Source organism: Sycon ciliatum, chromosome 3 (assembly GCF_964019385.1).
Source record: "Sycon ciliatum chromosome 3, ocSycCili1.1, whole genome shotgun sequence".
NCBI classification, from domain to species: domain Eukaryota; kingdom Metazoa; phylum Porifera; class Calcarea; order Leucosolenida; family Sycettidae; genus Sycon; species Sycon ciliatum.
In genome coordinates this window covers 34,282,534-34,297,332 of record NC_088645.1, presented here as the reverse complement: position 1 = coordinate 34,297,332, position 14,799 = coordinate 34,282,534, and the positions used below count along the sequence as shown (strand labels likewise).

The following is a 14,799-nucleotide window of genomic DNA, read 5'->3' as shown; positions in this document are numbered from 1 at the left end:
ATATTTTCTTGTAGAGCCTCATACTTCAGTGGGTACCATCCTTGTATTCGGTGACCATGTAGAAAAATACCAAAACTATCGCAATTGTTGCACTTCCCTGTGTTTTATATCACTGGGGTCCATTTGGACCCCACCCGCATTTTCCGTAATAAAAGTGAAATCCATCATGAACCTCTAACCCAGACAATTTATTTATCTCAGTTATTGTGTTGTTGAGGAATACATGCAGTTTCAGGGAGATATGATGCAGCAAAGTATAAATATTTCAAAAATCATACCCTGGGGTCCGTTCGGACCCCACAACCCGGAATGAGGGTTAATCACAATCTCTTTCATCTAATGCATCTGTGAGGAAACATAGCGACTGATGGCGATGATGCAAGCACGTACCTAAGAAATTGTAATACAATAAAATTAACTCCTCAGGTCCAACTGATCGTGCACGAGGGCATGCAACGCTTACTTGTTTTACATATGTTTGAGCATACAGATTTTGCAGCTAGATAAAACATGTCAGCGGTTGATGGGAACCAAGTGGACAATTATGAATTTCTGAATATAGCAAGATTTGAACAGGCGGTGCGGTGACAACAATTTTAAGATGGCAATGAACAGAATCACCTGAAGCGACATGTTACGAAGGTTTTATTGAAATGTAAAGTGGTGATGGACAACGAAATAACTTTTCTGAATGGACTCTTCAAATACTTCAATCTGTCTTTATTCAGCTTAATATTCGTTACTACCCAAACTGTTGGCTGAGCATGAGAGGAAGAAGAAGCTGCAGTATGCTGAGCGCATCATCAATGTGGACCGTGGGACATTTACTCCACTAGTTTTCACCACGGCCGGTTGTTGTGCGCCAGAGTGCTCCAGATTTGTCAAGCGCCTGTGTGGCCTCATTTCGAGTGGGGACACGAAGTTGTACGCCGAGACAATGACATATGTCCGGTGTCGACTGGCGTTTGCATTGTTGCGGGCGGCGATCATGTGTATCCGTGGTGCCCGGTCGTCATATCACCACCGTCCTGTGAATGCATTGCGAGAGTTGGCAAGCTCGGAGGGCCGGCTGTGAGGTTTTGGAGACGATGGTGGGCAGGACACTGAGGACAGTGCCCTTGTAATTGTATTTTCCTGTTTTTTTTTGGTTTTGGTTTTTTGGTTTTGTTTCTCGTTTTTTTGCGTTTTTTTCACACATACAATCCGCGATATTCATGTTAAAACAAAATGGCGTCACGATTTATTGAAAGTGGTATAGTTGGTGGTATGACTATGAGTGTTCAAAACGATTTGAACTTCATACTGTTCGTCTTCTTTTTGACATGCTCTCTTTCCATCGTCCTTAGCTTTTGTTTGTTGTGAGCTGTTTTGGCTTTCTCCTGTACCTCTGGGGGATGCCAAGTGATGGTTTTGAGAGGCTGGTGATGGCTGTGAGCGAGAGTTTGCCGATCGGCGTCGTCCTCGCTGTAGCGATGAAAATACTAGTTACTGCGCACCTGGCAGATATCACAACACGTCGGAGCGTCCAGGAGCAAAGGAATCTTGGGTTTTCACTGGAATCTAGTTCCTCCAGCATCGTGTAGCCCACCGTCGGTGAATGGCGGTCCAGAAAGGTAGAACCTGGTCTTCTGCAGCATCTCGCAGTCCTGCGAGGCACACCGTGCACGCCTGCCATGTATTGTACAAATAAAACTCATGCAGTAGTGGACTCTACAGTGATGAGTCTCAGCCTGTATGCTGCAAAAGATACAGGAAATGTGACTGGTGTCTGTACACTCAGTGACTGGACGCCAACACCCCAGTCTTCTCCTGCAGGATCTGTTTGACATTGACATTATGCAGTAGGTCGGCATTGACCTGGTTTGGCAGCTATCGTAATAGTATCTGCCTGGTTGGATGTAGCAGGTTGGTGTATGCTCGTCGTCGAGTCCGGAATTTTCTTGTAACTCACGGTGGAGTACGCGCAGGGTTTGTGATCATCCCTGTTCACTTCAATATTATCAAACACAACTTTCCCTTTGTCACTCATCTTATCCTGAGTACTGAATTTGCTGACAATATTGCACCACACTTGTCACAACCTACCGCCGCTGCTGGCGGTGGCGACTGGTTCGTCAATGGCGGTGACCAGGCTGACTGACTAGCTTCGAGACAGCGGCCTCGTTGTCAACCCCGCGGCGGCCTAAAGGTTGATTTTATCGATCCAGCCTCAGCGCCATGTTGAGGATGCCCAAGTGACTGTGTGTCATGGATTGCCTTGCCATCAGCGGTCATTGCCGTCCACCTTGGTGCAGCCCTCAACAACTGCCTCAGCCCATGGGAGTCTCAAGTTGACAAAGTTGTTGCCAAAGTAGCTCAGAAGATTGGTGCATCGTGGTGTAGGTGAGCACATAACTAGGACTTCCCAGCGCCTATTTGTCCAGGCTGCGATACTATGTGACATGCTGTACTGCACATTCTTTTCAGCACTGCAAGGCCGGCAGCTGGACCGACTGCAGGGGCCGCTCACATGCAGGCCGCCTGTTGCCAGTGCAGCATTCTGGAACGTTCCTTCCTTCTGAGATCCGTGGAATAATAACTTTCTTTGCTTCAAAGCAAGTTGCTTACCTTTCTGTTGTGCTCCCATTGTCCTTACAACAGTAACCTACAGCAATGTTTTATTTTCCTTTCCATTCCCCAACCAATGAATACTTCAATGTCGATTCTATTTCTGAATGCTTTAGTGTGTGCCTGCGCACGCACGTGTGTGTGTGTATACCTCACTCGCCACTCGAAGTTCTGTTCCCCATCACTGGAACACTGCCTGTTCTTTCAGGACCTGCCATCATCTGCGGATGGGCATTCAATGATTGTATTGTGTGTGTGTGTGTGTGTGTGTGTGTGTGTGTGTGTGTGTTTCATTCAGAATCAGATCCGCTATCGTTGCTATAAGAGAAAATCTGTGGGTTCACATCCAGTGCATTTGTAGATTTGCGTGCTTTTCTCGCCACGGGCGCATACATGGGACATTGTGTGTGTATGTGTGTGTGTGTGTGTGTGTGTGTGTGTGTGTGTGTGTGCGTGTGTGTGCGTCTGTGTGTATGGGAATATTGTCTGTATTGGCTTTTGGTACTAATGTTCAGGTCTGTGCTTGCATGTGTGAACATGAAATTGTTCGGTTCTGTGCATGCTATTGCTATGTTGTATATTATTGTATGTATGTGTGCATTTCCACGAACAGTGTAGATGAGCGTGGAGAGTGCATTCATCCCTCATCAACCACTTCCCCTTGGGCTTACGAGAGTTTTTTCTGCGTACCTCTCATTTTTGTTTGTTTCTCTCTGATACTGTATTGATGCCGGTACCTGTACCTCGATGTGTTCCTCTATCTGCAGTCGCCTTTAACCTTCGGTCAAGTTAACGTTTATTGTGCTCTATTTATCGTGCGAATCAAAATAAACAATAATAACACAAGTCGTGCTAGAGTGACGACATGTGCGTGCACAGTGGCGGGTTTAGGGGGGGGGGGGGCGCGGGGGGCGCGCGCCCCCCCCCCCCCCTCAAAAATTTCGACCTAGGTTTCGAAAAATAATACAGGGCGCGCGCCAGGTCGAGCTAGACTAGCTCGGGGCGCGCGCGGCCTGAGACGATTGTGCAAAAGCGGTTGCACGGTGCGGTGCTCGAGCTGGTGTTGATTGTACACACTACAGACTACAGTACACTGTACAGTCTACAGTCAGAGCTAGAGTAGAGTCTACGTACAGTGAGCATGCACGGCTACAGAAAAACGGTGACCTGACCTGACTGTGTACTGTTGTACAGTGTGATCCCTGTAGTCCATCGGCCAAGTCTCAAAATCGAAAGTGGTGATGCACTGAGCTTCCAACTAAACGCGACCATACCCAGCACGTAGAGAATATATCAGAGAACACTATTCCGTTTGTGTTGGACGTGCCGAATTCAGTCCAGGGCGTCGATACGAAGCGTTCTTCGTCGCCGAGTTTTTACTGTGCGCTCCATTTGAGAGTGCGCAGAGTTCTGATCGAGAGTTTTTTGAGCAGATTTTCAAATTTTTGAGGCTGTCAGCTGACAGCTGTCAACCCTAAATGGCACTTAGTATGTGACAGGCAATAGGTTTTGGTGCCTCCGTATGCCTTCTAATAAGTTCTATCTTCCTTCGTTTCACTTCGCTGCTTCGCCCACCACCTCAGGAGATGACAGCGTACCTAGCTGCACTAGTCAGCTCTCGCTAACCCTGTCTCTCTTTCTCCGTCTTAGCGCTCGTCATTCGTGTCCTTCTGCTGGGCATGGGGCGAGCTTGATACTGTTGTGTCGTAGTTTTTAGGCAATAGTGGCTGTTGTTCGCGTGACGATCAGGATTTATGGAGAAAGACGACGACTCGCCAAGTTCCCATGCAGCCACAGACGGCGAAGCAATTCTTACCGCCAACCCTTCGAGCAACGGAACCGGCCTGAGTTGGAAATCGTGTCTGTGTAATTGTGCCACGATACGGATGAAACACACAGGCTCACATGTGACGAGATGAAGATAATCTCAACAGGCTGACGGAAATCCAACAGGCTCACGGGAACGCTGCAGTTATGGTCGGAGACGCGGAGTTATTTAGTCACTGATAAATGTTGCATCGAGTGCTGTGTGCTCTAACACAATTGTAAAAATCATGAAAAAGCGAAAATAATGCAATGGTGGGGCTGAGTGGTGTTCTGTGGAGGAGACGTCGCTGTCCCAGTATTCAACGCCGGACCCTGTATTTCAAGTCTGTGGTCATGCTCGATCATAAGTTCCTGTATGGCTCCAGTACCTTCTCAGCATTGTTGGCGGGTAAGCACCTGGATCGTGTCCAAGTACTGCGGCTCTGGTGGCTTGAGGGATGTATGGGTGCTCGCCGTGCACCCCTGCCGGCAATCTGCTAGTGAAGCTTGGTACCTACTGTGTCCGGGAGATTTTCATCCAGAAGCTGATCTTCCTAGGCTGGAGCTGCTGCTACTCCTGTGCTAGCCCTCAACCACTGGCGCTCCTACTCGGCTCCAGTGTGGGCCATTAACCACCCTGCCCGATTTCGCACTGTTGCTATTCCACACCGTCAGCATTTAAGGTGGCAGACTACCCAAAAATTCGCTGAAAAATCGAATTTGTAAATTCATATTGAGTGCAACGTCAGTTGAAAAAGCATGAATAGCTGCAAATTCTCTGAAAATTTTGTCCCGATCTGACCGGCCGTTCAAGAGTTATGGCCGAAAATGTGCCCTTGCAAGGAAAGATTTTTTGTTGCACGCTGTCATTTGTTGGCAGCACTGTATTTGAATGTGAGCAGACCGTGCGCAACTTGTCGTATCATGGAAACACGTGAAAGTGTGCAGAATTTAGCTCCAAGTCCAAAAAATCAGGTTTTTGAGCCACGTATTGGGCTGCACGGTGGCGGGCGAAGCCCGCCGCCGTGCAGCAGTACTTTTGCCAGCACCCTCGTGACGTTGCAGATTTGTGGCTTGATTATTGTAGTTGACGTTGATTTAGTGACTTTGGCAAGTTTGAGTCGTGTCAAGAAGTCAGGTAGGATTCAGTACTAGGCAGTAGTGAAACGTCAGTGGTAGTCTTTGCCGGTTTCTGAGGGTATCCTGGATTTGGTGTACAGCGCTGTGGAAATGGCTTGCTGTGGAGGTCCCAGCACTGGATGTTGTATCAAAGGTACGACCTCGTAGCACGTGCTAAACCTAAAAAAATTCAAAAATCTACTTGGGTCTTTGGGAGTGTGTGAGAGAACGCCCACTCGTTCCGTTGTGACAGATTCCAGGGCCTCGTTGAGGGGCCCTACCCCATCACCCATGGCTGCTTCTGGACTTGTTCTAGGTTTGAGTCCCGCGCACGAACAGAATGAGCACGAAAATGTGAAAAAAATTGTAAATGCATTTGTTTGGCTCCTGGTGGGCTCGCACACCGTGGCACTATGGCGGAAATTTGAGTTTTTCCGGCCTGGAAAGCCTGTCAGTGAGGCGCAAGAACTTGTAAATCATGTCCTGAGGGCCAGCATAGTGGCAGGAGTGTGTGGTCAAAATGCCACTCAAATCCATTGAGAAACACCAGAGTTACGGTCAATTGAATGCCATATGAAATTTATGGGTAGGCTGCCCCCTTAATTTAAGCATGTTCAACTGTCTCATTTAGCCAGTTCTCCTATATAACTGCGGCCTATGGACTCTAACAAAAGCCTTAGAAAGCAAAATTGATGTATGGCACCGCCGTAAACTCAGATACATACTTGGAATCATCTTTCCCAATAAAACTTCGAATAATGCTCTTTATGCTAAAACTGCTCAATGCTCAATAAGTGCAGTCTGTAGACGCCGGCGCTTATTATGGTTTGGACATGTCATTCGTGAAGGGAAGGACGCTGTGCCCTACAAAGCCCTTCACATGGCAATGAATATAACAGATATAAAGAAGCCCAGAGGTCGCCCAGTGACCAGTTGGGTAGACAACATTAGGAATGACCTTTTACTTCTCAATATGTCTCTTTTGGAAGCGGAGCAACTTGCCTCAGATAGAACGCACTGGCTCGACGTTGTCGACAGATGCATGACCCTCATATGATTTTTCATAATTATGAGCTATATGCGTGCTGTATTATTATTATTATTATTATTAGCAACAACGGCCTTTCCCGAAGATTCTACTCGGACCCTTTCGCGTCTTTTTGACGGAAGATGACGACGAGCGTTTCCCTCAGACTGGACATGTCTCGAGGTGGTAATAGATGTTTCACAACAACAACAAGCCTGAGCTGTTTCCGCCAAGTTTGCAGTGAATGCGTCCGTGAGGAAGCCATCGCCTGGTTGTCTCTACCCGTAGCTCCATCCGCCTAATGCAATTGATAGCCGCCTGGAGTATTGGGCAATATCTAGCTGCTAGGCATCAAGTCTGAACCAAATATTCTATTTGCAATGAAAGCTGTGATATTTTGTCCGAAGTCCGAAGATCCTTGAATTTTTTTATTGCTTTTTGGGATGAATTGGGTGGACCATCCTGGACGTGAAGTGGTATGACCATGGTCGCAGTGGTCGTACGGTGTGTGACGCCCTGGCCATAATGAGAAGGGAACAAAAACATTCGGTTACTAAATTGGCTTACTTGACTTTGTGGACTATTTGTTGAAGTGCTTTAAGTCCCAATTAACATCGGTGTGAATATTCTCGTGATCATTCGCTAGCTGTGCTGACTGTGTTTTGTGTTTGCGTGCGATAGCATAGGAACAATATGGCGCATGGATCCCTCAGCATGCATATTATACATGCTGGAAGAGAGCGTATCCCCTGCAATACTCCGATGTCCGTATCAAGACCTTTGCCTGAATGGGAAGCTGAACTGAGCTTCACTCTGACCATCGTATCCGAGATGAGAGTGGTAAAGACATCGGTGCCAGCCCCACGGTCTGACAACCGTGCCAATGCCTTCTCACAGACAATATTGTCAAATGCTCCTCTGGAGTCTATTGGTGCCGCAGAGTATTTCAAGTCACCGAGTAGTGAACGTTCGCACATGACACGGGTATACAATACTCCGTCAGCTGTGGGACGTCCCAGTGTAAAGCCTGATGGCTTTGACGTACAAAAGAGGTGGTCGATTGTTGTGAACGAATGATGATGTTGCGTGTCAGCAACTTGCGAACAACTGATAAGAGCATGACTGGTCTGTACCGTTTCGGTACAGCTGAGCCATAGGCCTTTCTCGTTTGTATACTGGCACCAGGAGGCCTCATCTAAAGTTAGGTGGGAAATAGTGCAGTTTACTTTATGGTAAGTCGGGGAAGTGAACCGCCTGAAGAAAAAGAAACAAATCGCCAGCCCCACGTTTCAGCGCCTTCTAGGTTCAGCCCGGTCCCATAGCTCGGTGATTAGAGCATGATCTTGAAAAGCAACTTCCCAGGTTCAAGTCCTGGTGGGTCTGACGATTGGTTATCTTTTCAGGCAGTTCACTTCCCCGACAGATCCACGTTATTTACTAGTTTTTTTTTGTTGGTGAGAAGACCAACTCCAGTCCAGCTCTTGACGACGAATCACCCGAACTATACAGAACAAGTCCGTTGTCGTAGATCTACGTATCTGCGCTGGCTCCGTTCATCCTGGGCTCCGTAACGCAAGTCACATGATGTCAAGCATGTCTTGTTCGAAGTCTTTTATTATTGCAATATTCTGTATGATGAAGAAAGAAAAAGGACAAAATGTTACGAGTTATGACAAACTGTCCACCAACGTAACCAGATCTTATACAGTTAGCGAGTGCGACAAAATGGCACAAAACTGACAAGGAGTACTGAGACATTCGGCAACCTGACATCTAGCTCCAACACTTCTCCAACACTTGTCCCTTTCCTTTCTTTATCATAAGGATATATGCTTGGTCCTCAGTACCTTCAGTGCCAGTTTTTCTAGTTTTCATCCCTTCCCGCTCCACATACACCGACATACCGACATGGACCCAGACAACAGCGGCAGGAGCACACAGAGTGAGGGTAGTAGGCCGCAGCCAGATGTGAACCGGAATGCAGAAGAAAACTAGGAGCAGCAACAGGTGGAGAGACCTCAGGAGGAAAGAATGAGTACATTCACCTAACATAAATAAGCCAGGACAAGCACCACTTGGGACCGTCAGATTAATTTCTCTGGACCGGGCCAGCCGGGAAAAAACCCTCGCGCCGACGGACGTACGAATGAGGGAAAAAACCGGGTGCATAACCCCAAGTGGCAACATGGCAGCATAAAATTAGGCACAACATATCTACAGCCAATAAATGAATGGAAGAAGATGGGCAGACATGAAGGGTGGAAGGGTGGAGACACTGGTGAGACACAAAACACTGACTGAAGGAGTCAGGCAAAAAGAACAGCAACAAAAAGAGAAAACATCAGATTCCAAATTCGCAAAAAAAATAATTTTGCTGCGCGAGAAATCATTTCTAGCCTCACTCGCTCCGCTCGGCCGGCGAGAAATTATAACATCACTGCTTAGCGTATTATACCGATTCAGGCTGGCCGGACACATCTGTACTTCACCTTTGATTTGGCCCCGGATGTTCGTTGGGAGTCTTGTTCGGCGTACTCACCACTTGCACATGTCCAGAAAACAGTGTGGACTGATCCTTTTTCAAGGTTTCGTTCTTGGCGTGTACCTCAGTTACAAGGCCGAGTAGCGCACCCTGAAGCCCTGCAAAGCGTTTGGATTCAGGCTTCTTTCGTGCATGGAGGGACGGCGACTTACTCGATGGAAACGCCGCAGTCAGCAACGAATCACTATCACTATCCCTCATCTTCTTCTTGGATTCAGGTTGTTCAGTGGGAGTCAACGTTATTCGTCCATATGAGGTAGTATGTGGCCCTGTTGATGCTCCAACTTTTCCAACTCCAGCCATGTTTGGAGGCTGTGCTCGGCCTCTTCCGCGTCCTTTTGGCGGGAGACGACAACGAGCATTCCCCGCTGACTGGAGTTGTCTCGAGGATATGGTAGAGGATTGACTTGATGGCTGTGACCCAGTTGATGCTCCAACATTACCATCTGACGCTTGTTTCTATGACATTCAAGAGAAAACAAAGGGCAAAGACAGGCAATTCAGTGAACCAGTTCAACATTCATTGCGTCACTTTACTACATTGGTTGCGATGACGTCATAGTGACAGTGAATCTCTTACCCTCATGATATCAGTCAAAACTGTGCAGAACTATGCAGAAGTACTCATAGATTATAATTTATACAGTCATGTACATATTCTGCATTTGCATATAACGCCTGTTTGCATGTGTATTGTTGCGAAAGTACACTGTACAAGACTTAAGTGTACGTTGTACTGATAAGACAGCGAAATGAAACCATGAAAACCAAAGCAAACAAGAGTGTGTGTCTGTGTGGGTTTGAGTGTGTGTGTGTGCATGCGTGTGTGTGTGTGTGTGTGTGTGTGTGTGTGTGGTGTGTGTGTATGTGTATGTTTGTCTGTATGACTTGTGTTTGTGTGTGTGTCTATGGTCTGTTGTGTGTGCCCATATGGTGCAGTGGTATGTGCAGCGATTTCCAATCGATAGATTGCGGGTTCGATTCCCGACGATTATGGTCGCACACGTCTTTCATCTCTTTCTCAGACTCTTCCTGACTTTTCTTTCATTCTCCTGGGTGGTTACCAACAGCCAGTGCATGCCGGAGTATGTGGTGTGATGTGTGTGTGGGGGAAAAAAAATGAAAAAAGACCAAAAATAGGGATTCACTGGCCAGAAAATTTCACTCCAAATAGCTGTATGGTGTAGACCAGGCTGAATAGTGACGGTCAATTCTTCAGCCTTGCAAGCTGTTGAATGGTGTAATCCCAGCACAAGTTGCTATGGCTTCTGCCGTAGCATTGCTATCATCGCCTCCGGCGATGGGCGTCAAAGGTCAGGTCAGGTTAGTGTTACACATACTAGTACTGCATACGCATAATTGTAGATAGGGCATCATTGGTCACATAACCAAACCAAATTTCGGCGTAGAGAGTGGAATTCATGCTGGCAACTACGCTATAGTCATTTCTAGACTTGGACCTGCACACAAGTTGAGCAGGTGCTTATAATTATGGTAACTGGTGGGTGTAGGGTGTAGCACATCAGTGTTGAATTATCCAAGGACAATAACTCTACAGTCGCTGCGGGTTACGGCGTAAAGATGCTGGCAGTGCAATTGCCAAAAATTAACAGCAGTACTGGGTGAAGTGTACACACTGCATACAACCAATTCTGTCGCCTTTGGTGAAGCGCTAATACGTACACGGACAAACAGGCACTCCACTTCTGAGTCAGCCACTGGTACTCTCACTGAGTGAATGTCAGAATGGACGTAGAGGGAAACTCCACCAGCATGTAAATCTCGGTCCCTGCCGTACAGATTTTAGCCTGGAATATGCACGTTGAGGTCGAGTATACTGCTATCAAGATGAGCTTCGTTAATACTCAATAATAGATAAGATGTTAATTTTGTGGGCATACAAGAGGCGATGGATGTGGTGTACTTTATGGCGAAGATACAGACTTGAGTAATAATTATAATGATATGAGAAATTGTGTGGTAGCTTACCGTAGGTGGGCCTGGTGCTCTCAGTACGCCAGGAACAAATGGCGCTGCATTTGGATTCAGCGGTACGTGTGACTTGGCTGACGCGCTCTTCGACAACAAATCTCTCACACCCGAAACGCCACGCTCCTATGATTGAATCATAAAAAGAAACAAACGCAAAGAGATCATCAAAATCAACTACATGCGCTTGTGTATGCTCACCCTCAGTGCTATTATACCAGTTGCTAGCGTCGGAGATACGGATCTACAGTTGCAAGTCGCCTATTTCGCTGTTCAGTCACCCGGACCGTTGGTTCAAGGCCGAGTAGCGCACCCTGAAACCTTGCAAAACGATTGGATACCGGCTTCTTTCTGGCCTGGAGGGACGGCGACTCACTCGATGGGCACGACGCACTCTGCAATGAGTCACTATCCCTCATCTCCTGCTTGGATCCAGGTTGTTCGGTGGGAGTCTTGTTTGGCTTAGTCCACACTTGGATCTGACCAGAAAAAGTGTGGATTTATCCTTTTGCAACGTTTCGTTCGTTTCATTGGATACAGGCATCTTGCTGGCCTGTAGAGACGGCGACTCACTCGATGGAAACGACGCAGTCTGCAACGAATCACTATCCCTCACCTTCTGCTTGGATTCAGGTTGTTCGGTGGGAGTCAACGTCATTCGTCCATATCCGGTAGTATGCGGCCCTGTTGAGGCTCCAACATTTCCAGCACCAGCCATGTTTGGAGGCAATGCTCGGACTCTTCCGCGCCCTTTTGGCTGGAGACGACAAACAGCATTCCCCGCAGACTGGACTTGTCTCGAGGATATGGTAGAAGTTTGACTTGATGCCTGTGACCCAGTTGATGCTCCGACATAACCAACGACAGCCATGTGGGAAGACAGTGGTCGTATCCTGGCTCGTCCTTTTGGTGAAAGAGGACCACAAGCGCTCCCGGCAGACTGGATTTGTCCACAGGACATACCAAATGTTTGACTGGATGGCGGGGACATTATTCCGGGCTTGCTTTGACTTTGAGCACACCCAGCGCCGTAAGAAACGTTGGCTCTGGAGGTCTGCGTGCTACGTTGGGAAGAACGGAATGAGGCACCCACGGCAGCAGCTTCTTCACGATCTCGTTGAGCGATATCGAATTTCCGTTGAATCTCTTCGTTCTTCTTTGCCATTTTCTGGAGGATATCATCTATTTCATAATCATCTGACGCTCGTTTCTACAAGATTCAAGAGAAAACAAAGGGCAAAGACAGGCAATTCAGTGATCCAGTTCAAAATTCATTGCATCACTTTACCACATTGGTTGCGAAGACGTCATCTTGAGAGTGATTCTGTTGCCCTCATATCATGATATCAGTGAAAACTATGCAGAACTGTGCAGAAGTAATCATGGATCTATTATACAGTCATGCACATGCATTTGCATATAACGCATGTTTGCATGTGTATTGATGCGAAAGTACACTGTACAAGACTTAAAAAAAATGTACGTTGTACTGTTGAGGCAGCGAAATGGAATAATAAAAACCAAAGCAAACAAGAGTGTGTGTGTGTGTATGTGTGTGTGTGTGTGTGTGTGTGTGTGTGTGTGTGTGTGTGTGTGCGTGTGTGTCTGGTGTGTGTGTGTGTGTGTGTCAGCCTTGCAAGCTGTTGAATGGTGTAATCCCAGCACAATGTGCTATGTCTGTCATACCTGTTCGCTATCATCGCTTCCGCGATGGGCATGTCTGAGGTCTGAGGTGTGTGTGTGTGTGTGTGTGTGTGTGTGCGTGTGTGTGTGGTGTGTGTGTGTGTGTGTAAGCCTTGCAAGCTGTTGAATGGTGTAATCCCAGCACAAGGTGCTATGTCTGTCATAGCTGTTCGCTATCAACGCTTCCGCGATGGGCATGTCTGGGGTCTGAGGTGTGTGTGTCTATACAGTCATACTAGTACTGCATACGTATAATTATTGTAGACAGGGCATCATTGGTCACATAACCAAACCAAATTTCGACGTAGAGAGTGGAATACGTGCTGGCAACTACGCTATAGTCATTTCTAGACTTGGACTTCTCTTCAGCAAGGTTATAAAACTCCCCCAGTCATTCTTTGAAAAGGAAATACATAATTGAGGGTTAGAAAACTTGTTTTTTCGAGGATGCTTAGTCAGAACGGGCGCTTACCTTGGGGCACTTAGCGTTCTTCGACAATATATTCCTCAAACCTGCAACGCTGCGCTCCTATGATTGAACCATGAAAACAAACAAAACCCAAAGACATCATCAGAATCAACTACATGCGCTTGTGTATGCTCATTCTGAATGCCGTTATACCAGTTGCTAGCTGATAATAATAAGGATCTACAGTTGCAAGTCGCCTATGTCGCTGTTCAGTCATCCGGCCAGTTGGTTCTCCAACAGTACACTGATAGTTCATTTGCACTGTAAAATTTGCAGGCCTACTTCCAGTGTAAATGTGGAAAGGGGCCATTGCGAACATTGCTGTTATGCAGCATTACGACTTGCTCTTACAAGTCAGTCTTTATATTATGTCTGGCCTTGGAAATTTTATAATTTCATTGCTATCACGTTCGGTCTCATTTTCTCTGTGCCGCTCTGATGAGCCCACAAATTGCGCAACAGTTCTGTCCGCAGATCCAGTACAATGTCATGTACATGTAGATGAGCACATTGACTATCTAACTCTAAAACTAGCAAAGGAGTAATACTGAACCAAACTCAGATACGTATGGTGCACAACCCTTTTCAAGTGTAAGCACAAGATGGTCATTGGCTACATAGTGTCAGTAACCAAGATTATTCATTTATTCAAAAGCATTCGATCTCGAGGGCACCGGCTAACTGACACGCAACTGCTAAATATCTTATTGGTGACAACATCTTCCCATGAGCCATTTTCGAACATAAAAATACACGGCAGCAGAGTGCAAGATAAGAAGAAGAAAAAAAAGCTGAGCCTCAAACTCATGAGAGTCAGATGACGTTTGAATACTCAATAAAAGCAGTCACTGAGAAACTTGTTTGAAGGAATGAAAATGTACTCACCTGAAGGCGGGGACGGTCAATGTCACTATTCCGCGGTGTTCTCTCCGATACGTCCATTTCGAAATACCTGCTGCTGACAGAAGGTCTGCTAAAACACTTCTTCGAGGTGGTCACACACACGGAGTAAGTTGTAGCTTAGAAAACCGTGATTTCCAGGAGTAAAGCAGCAGTGAACAAGGAGTCTTTCAAATCGCAACGTGCACGTAGATCAGCTCTGTACACGCTGTAGATCTACAACAAAACTAGTCTCATGAAACTACAGGTCAGAACTGTAAACAGCTAGTAGTGAATCAACACCAAACGGAACCGATTTCTTCTTCACTACTGACTTGTGTAACGTAACTGCGATAAGTCTAGTTCCCGCGCTCACCTTTATTACAGGTTGTAGGCGTAGGTGAAGCACATGATAGGGCTTCACGAGCTGCGACGCTTAGAATCTGAGCGCGCGTACATGTAGAGAGGATCAAGATTACCGTATCCCGCTGGGTCTCGCCACCATTTTCCCACTGTGCTCTGCGTGTCCACGCGTAGCCAAGGGCCCATTGACGTCACACTATTAAATTAACAGCCCCATTTTAATAGTTATATACTAATTATTATTATTACATGACATGTATTATGTAAGCGTGGACTCTGCTGACGGCTGACCTCCCACGTGTACGTGCGCGGTAC

At 46.8% G+C, this 14,799-nt stretch overlaps 1 protein-coding gene across 1 annotated transcript; it reads right to left on the bottom strand.

Moving 5' to 3' along the window:
* Positions 1–8,218: 8,218 nt before the first annotated feature.
* On the bottom strand, positions 8,219–14,437 carry LOC135812697 (uncharacterized). The gene is made up of 5 exons (XM_065325967.1): positions 14,128–14,437; positions 13,246–13,302; positions 11,707–12,300; positions 11,091–11,216; positions 8,219–9,560 (listed from the first exon to the last, which is right to left on the bottom strand). The coding sequence occupies exons 1-5, from the start codon at positions 14,182–14,184 to the stop codon at positions 9,045–9,047; spliced, it is 1,350 nt and encodes a 449-aa protein (XP_065182039.1). The 5' UTR covers positions 14,185–14,437; the 3' UTR covers positions 8,219–9,044.
* Positions 14,438–14,799: the final 362 nt, after the last annotated feature.

Coding starts and splice junctions, on each gene's coding strand:
- LOC135812697 (XM_065325967.1), bottom strand. CDS start 14,184: ATGGACGTATCGGAGAGAACACCGCGGAATAGTGACATTGACCGTCCC. Junction 13,303..14,127: donor TTGACCGTCCCCGCCTTCAG/GTGAGTACATTT, acceptor GTTCAATCATAG/GAGCGCAGCGTTGCAGGTTT. Junction 11,217..11,706: donor AACCTGAATCCAAGCAGAAG/GTGAGGGATAGT, acceptor ATTCAATCATAG/GAGCGTGGCGTTTCGGGTGT.